Source organism: Anabrus simplex, chromosome 1 (assembly GCF_040414725.1).
Source record: "Anabrus simplex isolate iqAnaSimp1 chromosome 1, ASM4041472v1, whole genome shotgun sequence".
NCBI classification, from domain to species: Eukaryota; Metazoa; Arthropoda; class Insecta; order Orthoptera; family Tettigoniidae; genus Anabrus; species Anabrus simplex.
In genome coordinates this window covers 1647207698-1647227092 of record NC_090265.1, presented here as the reverse complement: position 1 = coordinate 1647227092, position 19395 = coordinate 1647207698, and the positions used below count along the sequence as shown (strand labels likewise).

The 19395-nt window shown below is 39.5% G+C and overlaps 1 protein-coding gene across 1 annotated transcript in view; it reads left to right on the top strand.

The window, feature by feature from the left end:
• The first annotated feature begins 6171 nt into the window (after window positions 1-6171).
• The window catches only part of LOC137502379 (uncharacterized), a 52917-nt gene continuing 39693 nt past the window's right edge, over window positions 6172-19395 (top strand). The window contains exons 1-2 of the mRNA XM_068229422.1: window positions 6172-6251; window positions 8364-8544. Coding sequence (XP_068085523.1) covers window positions 8401-8544 — 144 coding nt within the window. The 5' untranslated portion in view covers window positions 6172-6251; window positions 8364-8400. The remainder of the gene's footprint in view (window positions 6252-8363; window positions 8545-19395) is intronic.

The following is a 19395-nucleotide window of genomic DNA, read 5'->3' as shown; positions in this document are numbered from 1 at the left end:
AACAACATTTTCGGTACCTCTGATATGCCGGACATCGAATTGGAAGGCAGAAATACGGATGGCCCAACGGGCTATACGACCAGTACGACGCGGCCTACCTAAGACCCAGCTTAAGGCTTGATTATCTGTCTCCAGGTCGAATTTGACATGTTCCAGATAGAGACGGAACTTCTCTAAGGCAAATAAGACTGCCAACCCTTCGAGCTCATAGATAGAATACTTGGCTTCTTGAGCCGATAGAGTCCTAGATGCATAGGCGATGGGTCGCCTCCCTAGTTCAGTCTCTTGAAGAAGGACTGCAGCTACTGCTGACGACGACGCGTCGGTTTGGACGATGAATTTCTTTGAGAAATCAGGCATAGCAAGTACAGGGGCATTACAGAGAGCTAATTTAAGATCTTCAAAAGCGGCTTGTTGAGAAGGTCCCCACTCGAATTTGATGCCTTTCCTACGAAGAAGGTTCAAGGGCGCCGCTCTATTAGCGAAGTTAGGAATAAACTTCCTGAAGAAATTCACCATACCAATGAACCTGGCGATACCTTTAATGTCCTTCGGAGGTTTAAAATCACGGATGGCCTGTGTTCTAGAATGATCGACTGCTACACCATCAGGTGACACAATATGCCCTAGGAATGACATAGAGGGCTTAGCAAAGGCAACCTTGGACAACTTGACAGTTAACCCAGTCTTACGAAGGCGATCGAGAACTTCTCGCAGATGATCTAGGTGTTCTTCAAAAGTCTCTGAAAATACGACGACATCATCCAAGTAGTGATATAAGTACTCAAATTTGATGTCGGAGAAGACCCTATCTAGTAGCCTAGTGAGTACAGCTGCTCCCGTGGGAAGCCCGAACGGCACGCTGTTGTATTCATACAAGTTCCAGTCCGTGGCAAACGCTGTAAGATGTTTAGACTCTTCGGCAAGGGGAATTTGATTATAGGCCTGATTCAAGTCCAAGATAGTAAAGAACTTGGCCTTACGAAACCATGAAAAACAAGAATGAAGGTCAGGAAGGGGCACGGATTGCAACACCACCTTCCGATTGAGAGCCCTATAATCAATGACAGGCCTAAAGCCTCCTTGGGGTTTCGGGACTAGAAAAATAGGTGACGAATACGCCGACTTAGAGGGCCTAATAATACCGTCCTTCAACATCTGATCGATGATTTCTTTCAGAGCCTTCATTTTAGGTGGAGATAGCCTATAAGGTGGAAAACGGACAGGAATCGAATCCGTGACCTCAATTTTGTATTCAATAAGGTCAGTAACACTAAGAGTATCCGAGAACACCTCTGGAAATGACTGACATAATTTACGAATACTATCAGCCTGCTCCTCAGGTAGATGTCTAAGGTCTAACAACATCTCATCCTGGGTAGGCGAAATAGACGAACATGATACAGAATTACACTTTAATAGTGGAATTTTACAACTAGAAGCAAATTTGAATGTGCACGACCTAGACTGGAGATCGAGCACAAGACCAGTGTGAGAAATAAAGTCCGCTCCCAGTATGATGGGGCAAGACAAGTGCTTAGCCACAAACAGTTTGATTTTCCATGTAAACTTAAAAATACGTATTTTGACCTGTACAGAACCTAGAATTTCTAATGGAGATGAATTAGCCGAAACATATTGAACAGTAGATGAGCCATAGTCAGGTAATTTACAAACAGACTTCAATTTTGAATACCATTGGTCCGAAATAATTGAACAAACACTGCCTGAATCTAATAGAGCGGTTATAGGCTCGTCATTTAACTCAATCTTAAGAAAAGGAACAGGTGCGGGGGTATCCGCCGCAATCCTAAGACATTGTTTGGGGCATTCGAAAGATGGATTTGCAAATTGAACGTTCCCTGAATTCACGACCTTTTTGCCAGGGGCTGAGCCTTGGGAAGCAGAATTAGTCGACTCAGCCGAAGGCGCTAGTCACATTTTATTATTGGCATTGGTGGAATTTGCGCCAGAAGTTGAGCAGGAGGGGGTGCTATTTGAGTTTGGGCAATTCTTGGCGATATGTGAGAAAGCCCCACATTTAAAACAGCCTTGTGATGAACCAGCTCCATTATTTGCCCTACTAGACTTGATCAGTGGACACTTATTGCGAAGATGGTCAGGCGACCCGCAAGCATAACATTTACGAGGTGTGGCTGATCGGCGAGGTGGAGGCCGAGTATTACTAAAAGAAGGCGGGGGTTCTTTCGCGACACGCAAGGAATCGGCGTATCTCACTCCTTCCGCTGAGACGGCCAACGCTTCAAGTTCAGAGAAAGTTTGCGGGCACGCCGCGAAACACAAATATGACCTATAGGGTGGTGAAATTCCTTCTACAATAGCCTGTACTATCTGATCTTCAGGAAAATGAAGGGCAAACACCCTAGTATAAAACTTAATGTCTTGTATGAAATCAGCCAGATTTTCATCCAATCTCTGTACTCGACAATAGTACTTCTGAATCAGAGATGACCTCGCGCGGGTGGGAATAAAATTTGCAAGCAAGTGTGCATGAAAATCTTCAATAGATGACTGTTCAGCTTTGGCTCTTACTATTTTGTCAGAGAGAATACCAATTGCATAAGGATAGATGATTTGCAAAATTTGACATGGAGAAAGAGAAAACACAAGGGCATGATCCTGAAATTCAACTAAAAATCTTAAAAATGAAATTACGTAACTGGTGGTATTAACGGAAAACTTAGAAATACCTCTGAGCAACATTGCCAATGGATGAAGCAAGCTGCTAAACCCGGGCGACATAGTAGGTAAAGGTTTCAATGGCAAGGAAGTTAATTCCGAACGTATATTATTCAACGATGCACGGCGTTCAGACTCGTTGTCCAATGGGGCAGAGGTTGTTTGAGCAGCAATGGTTTTCCTATTTACTTCTCCCTTAGGAGGCTCTTCCTCACTACCTACATTCACTGTGGTGGGTAGATCGCTTTTGGGAGGAACCTCCCCAGTTAACAATTGAGTGGCCTTGCTAGATAATTCAGAAATATTTTCAAGCAGCGTACTAGCTTCCTTCTTCTGAACGTCATTCAACTTTAGAGACAACAGATCGTTAACTCTATTTGAAAAATGAAAAAGCCTGGCTTGCACACGCTTAATTTGATTAGGAGAAGGATCATTTTCATCAAAAAAACTAACTACAGATGCTAGCCCAGTAATATTCCCGACGATCGTGGAAAGAGAGTCGTCAATTTCTTTCTCTCCCAAGGTGGGGATGGAAATGGTTAAATCAAGGGACTCTCTAAGCTTATTTGTGTCTACTGCAACCGTGCCTCCAGATTGCACATTTCTAATAGTCAATTCATAGATCAACTCCTCCTTGCGCAAATAGTTAAGATGGAGAACATCGCGAGGGCCGGGCATGATGACAGAACAATTTTGAAAAACTCAAAAAATTCCAGCAACTGAGAAAATGGTTAGAGTTCGGATCAAAACAATGTTTAGCCGTCAAAAGGGGCTAAAATGAGACCCATTCAACCACGCTCTGCTACCACTTGTTACCGTGTTTTGGTGGTAGGTAGAGGTGAAAGAAGGTGCGGGGTAGTGAACAGGTCTCAAGCTACGAAAGTAAAATTAATTTAAAATTTAACAAGGTTATATTTTCTTTTCGAAATTAAGAAATAACAATCACGGCAGATGCAGAGTAGCAAGGCAACAAAAGGTGCAATTACAGTATTTACAGTATTTGGGCTTCGAGCCCCGAATTCACACTTCTAGGGCAATTAGCCCAGCTTTACTCCAAAATAAGTTTTACCAGAGGGGCAGAAAACCCCATTCATGTTCAAGAGCACTTGCTCCAAATTACACAGAAAAGCCTCCTCGAGGCATACAACACTTAATTTTCAAGAAAGAGCCACACGCTCTCAAACTTTAAGCCTCTCAAAGGCCACACCAAACTCCACCTTCAAGTTGTCCTCTCAGGACATAGACACAGGGGTAACATACCCAACCTACTGAGGTCAATTAAATGAAAAAGGGTAATTACAATGACCTCTAAAATAACAATTTGAGAGGAGGCGATCTGCACTCCTAATATATTTGTTTCAAAACCTAATTTGGCTCTAGGCCACTGATGCAAGGGCTAATCCCATACTACGGAGGTGACTTTAGAAAAGAAACAAATTTACATAATGTTAAGGAAGAATAGGTTGAGAAAATAAGTTCACCTCAAAACAATATGAGTGGGAGCTCGAGAGGGTTAAGCACTCTCTATCCCAATATGTAGTTTAAAAGATAGAATAGATACAAGTTTCTTTACATTTTAAGGAAGGTTACATAATGGAAAAACTTCGGACCCGCCCCGAGAGTTAAACTGCTCAGCAAGCAAGAAAAGAAGTAATTAATCGGCCATTACCTTGTTGTTGACCGCTGCCGACGAAAGAGGCGCTTCCCGCCCCCTGCTATGTACTTTACACACTGAAAGATGGAACAGAAGTGGCGCAGAGACCCAAAAATCAGCAGTTTATATACTCTCGCGGAAAGTTCGAGGCGTTTTAGGGAAGAAAACACCCGCCCACAATCACTTTATTGGGTAGGATACAGCAACATATTCAAGTTGGGGGAAGATACATCAGATTGGTCAGAAATCAATAAAAGAAATTCGGGATTGGCTAAATACAAAACAAGGGGAACAGAGAGGGGTATACAGCCAACTTAAACAATAACAGAAAGAAATTTAACAAGAAACAAACTTTTGAAATAAAAATTTATCCAAAAAAAACAGTTCTTTCACTCCGCACTAGGGTGCACTATTTTTGATCTTCAGTAGTGTCCTCTAGAAGAGAAAGTTCACACTTCTTACTACAAGCAAAACAAAAATACGTCGAAAATGACACAGTCCAAAAACTCCAAAATTTCCAGGTAGTGACTTCTTCTGAGAAAGTAGAAAATTAATACCGTAGATAAAGTTCAGACTTCCTCCAGCAGAGGAGTTTCAACTGGCGCACATTTTAAATTAGCGTCGTGGAGGTGTACCGCCCGGTACACTTTCCTTCCTTAGGTAGGAGCACCTGAACAAATTTCAACCCTCTAGCTTCAAACGATGAGTGAATATTAATTATATTGTAATTAGGGGAATTATCCCTATTCCACTACCTTGTTCACTAAACATCTCTACTCTCCTAAGCAGCTTATGAGAAACACTTGTGTCAAATTTCACTTTTTACTGTAAAGGGCTTGATATTTCCACCTCCGTTAATCAGAACAGCTGGAATCTGATTTTGCGATCACTTTCACCCATCCTGATAAAACGAGAGGGAATCTGTGCATATAGAACCCTTAGGTATACGGCCTCCATACTCGGGAAAATGATGCTCAGATGATGCATGCGTGCTTCAACTTTGCAAACATAAAATATCACGTTAAGGAGCATGCAATTCTCAATATATAAACGTAACCATTCACCTCACAGTACTGGTAGGCTCCTCACTTGGAATAATACAATGCCCTTGGTGACTTCATTTAATTTTATTGCGTCTATTGTTGAATTTAAGAGCCAAAAACTTCGGAAATAAATTTTCTAACAGTCCTGAAAAAGTAAATGTGTAATCTTCCTCATAAACTGTATCTGCGTCGAATTCCGTTTTTTAACAGGATCTCAATTTGTGAATGTAATGACCGATATTTCTCCAGCATTCTGGCGTCTTACATAACTAGTAGTGTCTAAAGGTATGTCAAATATTTGACATGGCTACAGAAAAATCTTTGCTCGGAATTCTTTCACCACCATGTGGATGACTTCTAAGGAAAGTAAGCATTTATGATTATGGGCGCATCTATCCTTATTTTGAATACCATTAACTGCAGAAGCTTATTTGAATATTTATTTATTTATCGTGTCAGAAGTACCAAATAAGGCATTCAGCCTACCAATGTACTGTACTTACCGATAATTACTTCTCTACAAGCGTACAAACTCATGACCCTTAATTCTATCCGTCTGATTTGGAATTGCCACACTCGTGACGGAAGAAAGGTACATGAAATACAGGTATTTTGAATGGACGATCTAACTTAAATGGGTCTTAGATTGGATAAGAAAAGAGCTTCCTGAAACTGATGATAACCTTGACTTTGATTGCGTGAGTACTGACTCCACGCTGCTATCTGATTGACCTTCACAGAGCAGCCGAATAAACTTCGCGATGGCAGGGAATAACCTCACTGCATTTGTTGGTAATAAATACTGAACGAATCAGAACAGAATGCATATCACAGGAAATATATTCTACAGTCAGGTACGATTCTAAAAATTTCACCTCATACAAATTATTTATATCTATTTATTTCACTTCTTAGAAACTTAACAGGCATATAAACATATCTTGTGTTTTCCGTGCAATCAATTGTACCTTCGCAGAATATCAGGTGTCATTATAGATGAGTTTATTTCTTATTATGTTACTTCCAACAAAACTCAGACTTTGGGTGAGTATTATTGCCGGGATGAGTAGCTCAGACGGTTGAGGCTATCGATAATTCGGAGTTCCAATTCCTAAGAAACTAATAGTTTAGGACGATCTTGTCCTCGAAACGTCCAGGTTATACAACAATTCAAAATAAGGACGAAGGAATATTTCCTACGGTCATATTTTATGGTTTCCGGCAACGCTGAATAATTTTAATAATGGTCTAATTCACTTGTAGCAATTGAACCTGGGTTCCAGATTCATCCTTTTGTGATGCTCTTCGATGGCTTAGATTGAATACCTCGATCTTACGAAGTTCTTCCTATCCATTATTTCCCTTAAGACTGGTCACGCCTTCCAGCCACATTTGGGTATGCAGTCCATCAGAACAATGTTCATTGGATTTATTTTCCTATGCGTGCGGGTAAAGGAAAATGAACCTTATAAAAATTATACTCTAGGAGTTAGTAAATACGTCACGCAAACATATGTTCCTATAGTACGGTACGGTAAGGTTCATTTTCCTTCACACATCGGCATAGGAAAAAAGAACACAACGAACATTGTTCTGATGGACTGCATATCCATGTGTGACTGGGGGGCGTAACCAGTCTTAAGGGAAATAATGGATAGGAAGAACTTTGTGAGATACGAGGTATTCATTCTAGGAAATCGACTTCTTGATAAATTAGTATTATACAATTTTAGCTATTTGCTTTAAGTCGCACCGACACAGATAGGTCTTATGGCGACGATGGGAGAGGAAAGGTCTAGGACTGGGAAGGAAGCGGCCGTGGCCTTAATTAAGGTACAGCCACAGCATTTGGCTGCTATGAAAATGGGAAACAACGGAAAACCAATTTCATGGCTGCCGACAGTCTGGTTCGAACCCACAATCTCCCTGATGCAAGCTCACAGCTGCGCACTCCTAACCGCACGGCCAACTCGCCCGGTTATTATAGAATTAAAATATTCAATTTTTTATTTGAAATGTGCAAATTTGAAGTTCTTCGAGCTTCGTCAGTATCGTTACCGGATGTCATGGCCGCTGTTTTCAGCTTTCTTCGATTATTAAATAATTTCACTGAAATGTATTACTTAAAAGAATGATAGCTTTGTAAGAATGTTTTTATATATTATGCACTTTTTACCGTAACAACAAAGTTATGAAATTGTTTTCGCGAAGAACAGCTGTATGACGATACTTTGGTTTCTTAAACCTACCTTAGCAAGTTACATACAAGCAAATATGTTCACTTATGGTGCAAGCAATAGCAAGCACGCAAGGAAAAATGTACTGAAAAGCGTTCATAAGCAAAGGACTTTTTTCTTAGTCAGAATTATCAATAGCTGATCCCGTTATTAACACAAGCTTAGCTGTTCATTCAGCACTTTAAAGGAACTGCAGACAAGAGCTGGCATCTGTATACACGAACAGAATAAATGGTAGCTAAACATGTTGACGCGTTTTAAGACGACAGCATGATATGTTAATTCTGGCAAATTTGAGCAAAGTGTTTTCTTACAATTAGGCAGTTCTAAACAAAGGGCAAGCTATTACGTAGCCTATGATAAAATTTTCCTGTTCTGAAGAATATTGAAATAATCTGTAGTTAGGTACCCCGTGTACAGGGAGTGTTATGCCCCATAATTGTACATTTAACGAATAACAAAGTAAGTGAGCATATGTATAGTTTTACAGACCTGCTGATACGATCATGCTCATATAAATCTCACAATTTTGCCGAATGATAACCACAGTTGTATTTTAAAGGCTCCAAATATGTTGGCTAGGATTTTAATCATTTCCACCTGAGAGAGAATGCTGATAATATTCCATTAGGCCATCACGCACTAACTTTTAAAATCAGTGAATATTCTTTCTCCATTTACTTCCCTGCAAACGTTGTTTTCATTTCCTCTTGGGATATTTCATTTCAGAATCCATACTACAGTACTATATTGACTGCATGATAACATGTTGCCTTCAGTGTTGTGTGCACTTGTGATGGCATTGCTGGCTGTTGAGGGCAGTAAAGCTTCAACTTGTTCATCGAATGAAGAAATATTCCATTTTTCAATAAGCAGTAAGAAGAACTCATCGCTTCATCGTGTTTTGCAGGTATGTTTGATCTTAACAATATTATATTAAGAAACAAAACTGTGGTTAAACAAAGCATACACCACCGATAGACACTGTGATGATGAACAAATTTGGCGTAATTTCGTCATTATATTTATCCTCAAACAGGGAACTGGAAATCAAGTAGGGATGACATAAAAATCTTAGTGCTCAACCGTAGAAGTATTGTAAAGAAAGGAATAGGATTAATTAACTTAATAGATAAATACTTACCAGATATTGTAATAGGAGTTGAATCATGGCTGAGAAATTATAAAATGGGTGCAGAAATTTTCTCACGGAACTGGAGGGTGTATCGTAGAGATAGGATAGGAATGGAAGAAGGGGGAGTATTAATTCTGGTGAAAGAAAAACTGTTTGCAACGAAGAAGTTAAAGATGACAAACACGAAATTCTAGGGGTAAGGCTCATCTCTAAAGATAATAGGCAACTTGATGTCTATGGAGTGTACAGACCAGCAAAAGGCGGCGCAGAGGCTGATTCAGAATTATTTGATAAGGTAATGGGCTATGTGGGAAACGATAAGGAAAGGATCGTGATTGTAGCGGGTGATATCGATTTTCCAAAGTCAATTAGGAAGGTAATGAGAACTACAGGAAGCATAACCAATAAAGGGCAAATTAGTTAAATGGAAAGGGCATCTGATTCAGAAAGTGATGGAACCAAATAGAGGGAATAATATACTGGATGTGGTGTTGGTAAAACCAGATGAGCTCTACAGAGAAACCGAAGTAATAGATGGTATTAGTGATCACGAAGCTGTTTTTTTGGTAGTTAAAAATAAATGTGAAAGAATGGAAGATATCAAAATCAGGACTATTAGTACCATAAGGCTGATAAAACAGGCATGAAGGAGTTTTCAATGAGTAAATATGATCGGTGGAAAACGGTAAATAAAAATGTAAACAGACTATGGGAGGGATTTAAGCAATTGCTGAGGAATGTGAAAATAGGTTTGTACCTTTAAAGGTGGTAAGGAATGGTAAAGATCCACTATATTATAACAGGGAAATGAAGAGACAAAGGAGGTGGAGTTTGGAAAGAAACTGAGTTAGAAATGGCTGTGGAAATAATGAGAAATTAAAGGCATTTACTAGGAAATTACCCAACGGCCGTAGCCGTGTTGAAACACCGGATTCCGTGAGATCTCCGAAGTTAAGCAACATTGGGAGCGGAAAGGAACTGGCCACCCTACCACACGTAAACTCCGGCTCAGGAATACCTCTGCGGAGGTTCGGACCTGCCTTCGGGCAGAACAACCCTTACCTTACCTTACTAGGAAATTGAATCTAGCAAAGTGGTCAGCTAAGGATAAAATGATGGCAAGCATAATTGGCAGCCATACAAATTTTAGTGAAAAATTGAAGTGTATGTACAGGTACATTGAGGCAGAAACAGGTTCCAAAAAGGATATTCCAGGAATCATTAATGAACAAGGGGAGTGTGTATGCGAGTATCTTCAAAAGGCAGAAGTATTCAGTCAGCAGTATGTAAAGATTGTTGGTTACAAGGATAATGTCCAGATAGAGGAGGTGACTAATACTAAACACAGTACGTATTAAAATTTACCTATGATAGCAATTTTTACAGTTAGATACAAAAGTTAAAAACTAGAAAAGCAGCTTGAATTAATAAGGTTTCGGGGGATATAATAAAGACAATGGGTTAGGATATAGTACCATATCTGAAGTACTTATTTGATTATTGTTCGTATGAAGGAACTATACCAAATCAATGGAGAGTTGCTATAGTAGCCCCTGTATATAAAGAAAAGGGTGATAAACATAAAGCTGAAAATTACAGGCCAGTCAGTTTGACATGCATTGTGTGTAAGCTTTGGGAAAGCATTCTTTCTGATTATATAAGAAATCTTTGCGAAATTAATAAGTGCTTTGATAGAAGGCAGTTTGGCTTAAGGAAAAGTTATTCCACTGAAGCTTAACTTGTAGGATTCCAACAAGATATAGCAGATATCCTGGATTCAGGAGGTCGATTGGATTGTATTGCGATTGACCTGTCTAAGGCATTTGTTAGGGTAGATTATGGGATACTACTGGCAAAAATTACCGCAATTGGACTTGACAAAAGAGTGACTGAATGGGTGGCTCGGTTTCTAGAAAATAGAACTCAGGGAATTAGAGTGGCGAAGCTTTATCTGTCCCTGTAGTATTTAAGAGGGGAATACCTCAAGGCAGTATTATTGGACCTTTATGTTCTCTTATAGATGTCAATGATATGTGTAAAGAAGTGGAATCAGAGATAAGGCTGTTTGCAGGCGATGAATTCTGTACAGAGTAATAAATTACAAGATTGTGAACGGCTGCAGGGTGACCTCGATAATGTTGTGAGATGGACAGTAGGCCATGGTATGATGATAAACGGGGTTGAAAGTCAGGTTGTGAGTTTCACAAATAGGAAAAGTCCTCTCAGTTTTAATTACTGCGTTGATGGGGTGAATGTTCCCTTTGGGGATCATTGTAAATACCTAGGTGTTAATATAAGAAAAGACCTTCATTGGGGTTATCATATAAATATGATTGTTAATAAAGGGTACAGATCTCTCTCTGTACATGGTTATGAGAGTATTCAGGAGTTGTAGTAAGGAGGTTAAGAAGAGGGCATATAAGTCTGTGGTGAGACCCCAACTAGAGTATGGTTCCAGTGTATGCGACCCTCACCAGGATTGCTTGATTCAAGAACTGGAAAAAATCTAAAGAAAAGCAGCCCGATTTGTTCTGGGCGATTTCTGACAAAAGAGTAGCGTTACAAAATTGTTGCAAGTTTTGGGCTGGGAAGACTTGAGAGAAAGAAGACGAGCTGCTCGACTAAGTGGTATGTTCCGAGCTGTCAGCTGAGAAATGGCGTGGGAGGACATCAGTAGACGAATAAGTTTGAGTGGTGTCTTTAAAAGTATAAAAGGTCACAATCTCTATAATTATAAAAGGAAGTGTTTGTCTGTCTGTCTATCTGTCTGTGTGTGTGTCTGTGCGCGATGCCCAGCAAAATCTACAGCACGCAGAGATCTGAAATTTTGAACATATGTAGATGGAAGGGGGTCCGAGTGCACCTCGAAGCCGGAATTTCCATTTTCGCTTTCGTTGGTGAGTTATGAACGAAAAATCATCGGAAAACGTGCATTGGGATATGACAACCCAACGTGCTGTCACCAAGATTAAATGCATAGAGTCGCTGTCGCTAGGCAACGTACATAAGATAGGTAGAGAACACAATATTCAAGGAGCCATTTTACGTCCAGGAAGTAGGAAGCTGTTTTTTGGCCTTATATGGTGTGAGGGCATATGACGGTGTTGATGATGATTCGTCCGTCGGATCGGGACGTTAAGTCTTGAGCTATTATGAGGAGTGGTCTATTTGCCGGCGGCGGGTTTCATCCTCTTCATTCTTGCTATCATATATCATGTCATTCATTTCTTTCAACAAGCAACTTTTACAAGAATTACCCGATGTTCTACACAGTTACAAGTCTATCGACTACACGGCAGAGCTTCGAAAGACTTGGAGTCACCTGGAATACCTTCGAACATCTTAGAGCGGACGATTGTGGCACCAATTATCCTTCTTAAGAATAAGAATCCTGCCCTCTGCAATGAACACGACTCTGAAACTGATGACTAATATTATTGAAGCCATTCTCGTGATTGGGCATGCCGCGAGCGAAGTAATATTCATTCCTCGGATTTGAATAATTTCTTCGGATATACAGTGAAGTTTAGATGTCTGCAGTGTCAAAATAAAATTTCTCCATGTAATAATAAAGCAAGCATAATCTTCTTCTTCTTACTATATATAAAATGGATGTATGCATGTATGTGTGTGTAAATGACACATCTTCTCCTAAATCACTGGAGCAATTTCATCCAAACTTGGTACACTTATGACTTACTATCTGAAGACGAGCACCGTGCGGGTAAGCCATCCGTAGCTCCCTTAGGGGTGGGGGGGCCAGGGGGGCAAGGTATAAAAATAATCGAAAAAGTGCCGAATCCACAATTTTTGGGGTCGCTGAGATGAACAGTGACACTCCCGATTTTTCTAAAGTCAAAGTTAAGCTCCCTTTCATATGGGGGGGGGGGGCGATGGGGGTGATATATAACATTAAACGAAAATAATGTTGAATACATAGTTTTCGGGGTCGCCAAGGTGAATTGCACACTCTGGATTTTTAGTATCAGGAGACAAACCACGTGGGGGTAAGACAGCCCAGGAACCCTTAGGGGCAGGGGGGGCGAGGGGGTTGAGATATAAAAATAATCGAAAATAGCGTCGAATCCATACTTTTCGGGGTCGCTGAGATGAACAGTGACACTCCGGAATTTTTTAAAGTCCAAGTTCAGCCCCCTTCGTGGTGGGGGGCGATGGGAGAGTGATATATAGAAATAATAGAAAATAGTGTCGAATACATAGTTTTCGGGGTCGCTGAGATGAATAGTAACATTCCGATTTTTTTAAACTCAAAGTTTTGCCCCCTTTAGGGTGGGGGAGTGGGGAGTGAGATATAATAATAATCGAATGTACTGCCGATTCCATAGTTTTCCGGGTCGCTGAGATGAATAGTAACATTCCGGATTTAAAAGTCTAACTTCAGCCCCCTTTGGCATAGGGGGTGAGAAAGGGTGAAAAAGTAAATTGTCAGAAATGACCGAGGTAATGGACGTGTGTGTTCAAGTATGACATTCAAGTATAACTTACAACCTGGAAAATGTTCTGTGGGAGTAAGACGCCCCTAGAACCACTAGGGAAGCGGGTGAAATATAATCCACACTAATAAATGGAAGTCTGTTTTGCGCGATCTATATATACTGTACTATATATATACTGTATATATAAATTAAGGCATAAAAATGAAAACAGACGTGAATTAGTGAGGCCATTCTAGGCATCTTAGAAATTTTAAACTTGGTACCAGACAAGCTGATGACTTCAAGAATCCCTAGAAAAATCTCAAATTCTCATAATTCTCTGAGGGGTACATGTTGGGAGTTTCATACCTGCATAAGAACACAGTCGGTGATATTTATCCAGAACGATAACCTATAGGTTTCATGGGCTTAAAAGTTTCCTGAAAGTCCTGATTTTTAACCCACTCGCCAATATAAGGATCACAGAACAATCTCCCAGACGAGTCAGAAAATTGAAATTTTGCAAAATTATAGCTTTTAGCATGTAACCGACGGAAAATTTACGAGATGTTTAAAATTCTTACTTTCCCCCCCGAAAAATATCGAAATATGGAGGCAATCTTAATGACGGTGCAGTCCTTCCTTTCGATGTATTTCGTGGCTAAACGGTAAGTCGTATCACAAAACGGATGGCACAATCAGCGTTCAATTTGGAGTGATCTACAACTTCGGTCCTATGACTTTTGTCGTAACTCTATCCTTTATACATTAAATTTTTCTCTATTTCTGAATTTACCTAAATTTTGCACTTTGTACACGTATAATTGATGGCTTGATTTACTTATAAGAAAGATGGGATCATCAAATTCTACACGAATATTGGCCCACCCAGTAGCCATATGTGCGCCAAATTCTGTGTTTGAAGCTGTCGCATATGCATCTGAAAAGTAATTCACTGTGTGAAAATCTTACACAAATTTCATCCTATTCAACGTTTCTAAAACATAATGAATTGTGGTATACAAGTGCACCTGTCGTTATCATCACAACTCCACAACTCGCACTTTACATTGGAAACATCGTCTGCGGACCTCCCTATGCTTTTTCTCGGATAACGCCAATTTACATGCAATTTAAAAATTATTATTCACTTCATGGCCAGTAATTTACTTCGATATCCGTATTGCGCCCTGGTGGGGGTGTGATAAGCGTCATGCAATTATAATTAGTCATGGAGGAATATATATTTCATTTTCAGAAGCAAGAAGATCGTACTGTACATACAGTACGAATAGGCCAGGCCGTGATGGCAGGTTTCACCATACCACAGACTGTTGTCTCCATTGAGATTAACAAAAACAATGAACAGCAGAATTAGAATTCTCAGAAATCGTGACGAGGGGGAAAGAGAAAGGCACGAGTTGTTGACTAGTTGCGGAAGGTTTTCATAGCCCCGGGCCGAATAGGTAGTGACAAGAGAGCAGAGATCCGGGTGCAAATTTCTGAGAAATGATGGCCGGGTATCTCCATGTAACTAGCGGGAGTTGAACGCGGGGTTGGCACTGGAAGTAAAAATATGAGCCGTCCCGGTCACGTGGTTTAGGTGGACCAATGGAAAAATTCACTTGACCAAAGCAAGGCGACAACTTCGTATTGTAAGAAGCATTAGCGAGGCTAACTCCGTGGATTAAACTGATAGAAGGAAGTGAATTATCAATTCAGAATAAAGTGGAATTTAGGAGCCTTACTATACCATAAAACTTATAAAAGGTTAATAATTGCGGGAGATTGCATGGTGTGATTCTGAGAATTCATGGACGCTATTCGTTGATTGGCTGAAGGCAAAGGACGCCACAATAGAGCGCGAAACCCCGAGCCAGGATACGGCAGCTAAATTCGCAAATATAACGATTACCAGCGAACGATAATAGTTGAGAATTGGTATAGAGCCTTTGAGAACATAATTACATCATTGGATCATATATTAAAGCCACGGGCCAAACCGCAAAGTGTCGTATGAAGATATCGGGACTGCGCGTCCCAAGATGAACTCCGGTGAACTCGGAAGAGAGGGGTTACAAGTATAAATATGAGGTCGTGGACAAGGATGACAACTACTTTTGACAAAGTGTTCGGGCGGTCACCACGCCAGTGGTGCGTAACTACTTCTGACAAAGTGTTCGGGCGGTCACCACGCCAGTGGTGCGTAACTACTTCTGACAAAGTGTTCGGGCGGTCACCACGCCAGTGGTGCGTAACTACTTTTGACAGTGTGTTCGAGCTGATAGCACGCCCGGAGTGCGCAACTACTTCTGACAAAGTGTTCGGGCGGATACCACGCCAGTAGTGCGTAACTACTTTTGACAGTGTGTTCGAGCTGATAGCACGCCCGGGGTGCGCAACTACTTCTGACAAAGTGTTCGGGCGGTCACCACGCCAGTGGTGCGTAACTACTTTTGACACAGCGTTCGAGCGGTCACCACGCCAGGGGTGCGTGACAACTTCTGATATTTTGTTCGAGCCGTGATTACGACAGGGGTGCGTGTGTGTACTTACTCCTGGAGTAGGGTTCGAAGTATTATATTGTTACATAGTACAGTGATTCATGACGTGATGTAGCTCATATTACAGTCTTGAGCAGTATACTAGTTGAAGTTTTTCAAATAGATAGGACTCAGTAAAGCATAACTTACGGAGTGTGAGATTCTACCAACAGATTAGGAAGTGCGTTACATGAGAACGGTCACGAGTGTTTATGTCACCTAGTAAACAGTCGATTCTAAACTGATACCTGGTCAGCTACACGAACGTGAGACGGGAAATTCAAGTGCGCGCACGGGCCGTTGTAAAGGGAATCCCGAGGTATCCCATGTTCCTAGAGTCCGGGAAAGGAATGAAGAATGTATATCTACATTAAGTGGGCTAGATACAAGGCCGAGAGTGTAAAATTTGTGAGTAGAATTTAGGGTGGGAGTTATTCCAGAGTGCAACAGTTATTTTATTGGTTTTTAATCAAAATGTGTAAAGTTGAAAAGGGTCAAGGATTAATTCTTCAAGCTGGCATGAATACCAGTGGAATGCAGGGCTAAAGACTGGACGGGGCCTGTGCTTCTCGTCCGGTTTTAGCAGACTACAATGGCAGTGATGAGTAACCTTTTAAAATATTTGTAGATTGCTATCGTTAGGGGGAGGAAATCATATTATTTTATCATGGTATCTTGATTGTGATATAAATTCAAAGATAGATAGACAAAGGGACAAATTAATATGTACATGATTAGATCGAGCACTCATCATAATTTTGATTATTAAATAGAGTATAGTAGGGTTGAGTTGTTCATTCAAGTGCTTGAGTTGTTTGATATGATATGGAGCACGTTTCACGTAAAGATAATGTTAATATTCATTTAGAAGTGCTTCCAAAGTGTTTTTCCGTTATCGGAACTTTTATAGATATTAAGGCATGTTGTTAAGATAATCCAGAGATAGTATTGCCAAGTGATTTAAATGGTTGTGGGACGGAATGAAGTCCATTGATTTGTTTGTAAATATCGCGAAGTTCGCCAGTGGACAAAATAATAATAATCTGTACAAGTGTCGAAGTAGTACATTAAAATTTGGTAATGTGTAAAGGCGTGTTTTATAATAATCTTTGAGAATAAAGGCACGGGCCTAGTTGGATAGAATGATTGCAAATTAAAGTAATTTAAATGTGGAAATCACATGTGCCGTGAATAATTATAATTTGGGCAGTGAATCCGGTTTTAACACTAATTTTTGATTTAACGTTTTGGACTCCATAATAATCATAAATAAATTGTGGTAGAAACGAGATAGGCATTTTGATAATATGGTCACGCTATGTTTGAAGCCCAGAGTGATTTGAGCCAAAGGTTGAGATTTGGAGTTTTATGGGACAGAAATCCGGCCCGAAATGAAAGTGAATTGTACTGATGTTGATGAAGAAATAGATGGATCTTAAGGCCCACATAGAGGTTGTATTTATATACCGGTGTATTGAGTGGCAGAATAGAGTCCACACACCGAGGGTTAATTAGTGAAAATGTTTTGAAGAGTTCCAATGGATAAATGGACTTCAAAATGGAAAAGGAAGGAATAATTCAACACTTGCAGAGATTGGAGGTATTTGCCCAACTGCGAGGTGTTATGGGATTTGAGAATTGTCTTAGGAGCATATGGTCTCCATGAATTAACGACAGTGTGAAAATAACGTTGCGGGTTCGAACACTATTATGTCCCGACCGATGTGAATTCGGATCTTGGTGATTTCTGTTTGGGAGAGAACGTATGTAACTAAATTATAAAGATGGAGAATAAAAATAAAGATTCTCGAAAGAATAATTATACTATTAATAATAATAATAATAATATTCCAAGTAAATCATATCTGGATTGATTAGTGCCAAAATAAATCGGAATTGTAAAAGGGGTTATGTGTTAAACATATATAGAGTGGACTACCGTGTAACAGGCGAAATTAATTTTTTTAAATTAATAATAATAATAAATATATATATATAAATACTTTTCTTTTTGAAGAATAATTTACTTTTTTTATAATTTGGACATAATAATGATGTTGGGAGTTGATATGAAAAATTTGAGATTTTTAACTAATAATAATAATAATAATAATAATAATAATAATAATAATAATAATAATAATAATGAGAATATTTGAAGAAGGAGAAGAATAATAATCAAAGAAGCTACTTTTATTTATTTCAGATGAAAATAAAAATCGCGAAAAGTTGAAATATTATTCCGAGGATGATTACGGGTTACGATAATCATGATCTCCACAAATAATAATAATAATAATAATAATAATAATAATAATAATAATAATAATAATAATAAATAAAATATTTTTTAAATTTATTTTCTTTTATTATTTCGGATGACGATGATGGATGATACTAGGGAAGTCAGCTGGCGAATTAACGTAATAATGTCAATTGGTTGTAAATAATATGTTAAGTTAAAATGTGTAAAATGAAGGCAAATCCCTACATCCGGACCATTAGGTTAGAGTCTCTTTGTCGTATTCCTTCAACTAACGATTAGCATATCTTGGTTAGGAAACCGGGGAGAGTTTGTAGTTTCCCGGGTTGGTCTCATCTCAATCAAAGTGGAGGCGGTAACATGGTCCATGTGATCTCGCCTACTTAGCCAACAGGTAATTGGTCCATGATCAAATATGGTCATGGTGTTAACGAAGGTAAATCTGATACCTTCAGACATCAACGGTTCCACCACCCAAATGGAAGGGTGGTCAAATGTGACAAATAGTATATAATCATTTTTCAGGAATAATTTGCCAAATTACCGGCAAATCAAGGGTCAACAGATTTTGATTGTGTGTAAAATTTAATTTGTTTACTTAAATAAAATGCTCCTTTAGCATTTGCAAGGAAACAGTTCCAGGTTCTTGTTCTTGTAGAATAGTAAACCCTTGGTGACCGTTTAAATATCCGTCCTCATTCCTAGGACGGAGCCTTCATAATTTCTCTTTGATCTGAATATATATATAATTTGTGTGTTTTATGATGAGCCTTAAAGATAAAGATTAGAGTGTCCCGTTCAACCCTGTAGTACTGATTGGATGGAGCCCTTACATTTAGTTTGAGATCTTATATCTCAAATTATTTTTTATTGTTTATGAATTGCGATAGATACGGACCGTAACACTCCCTGAGATAAATGCTGGTTGGGACTCAGGCTTTGAGCGGGTACAGTATACAATCTGAAATACCGTAGCGAAGCACGGGTACAATTGCTAGTATGAATATAAAGTTGGAATTCAAGAGGACAATTTGGGGCAAATTTTCGTTTATAGGAAGGGGAGTTAGGGATTGGAATAACTTACAAAGGGAGATGTTCAATAAATTTCCAATGTCTTTGCAGTCATTTAAGAAAAGGCTAGGAAATCAACGGATAGGGAATCTGCCCCCTGGGCGACTGCCCTTTATGCAGATGAGTAGTGATTGATTAATTGTGCTATACTAAGATTACGGCCTTCTCACCATAGCACTGAAAAATAATAAATTGTATCAAATTTAACATGTATAATCAATATTATTAATATTGGTATATTATTTGTCTGAAAATGTATTCGAAATCATGTTCTACGGCTGAATGGTACGGATAGTGGGCTACGGTTCTATAG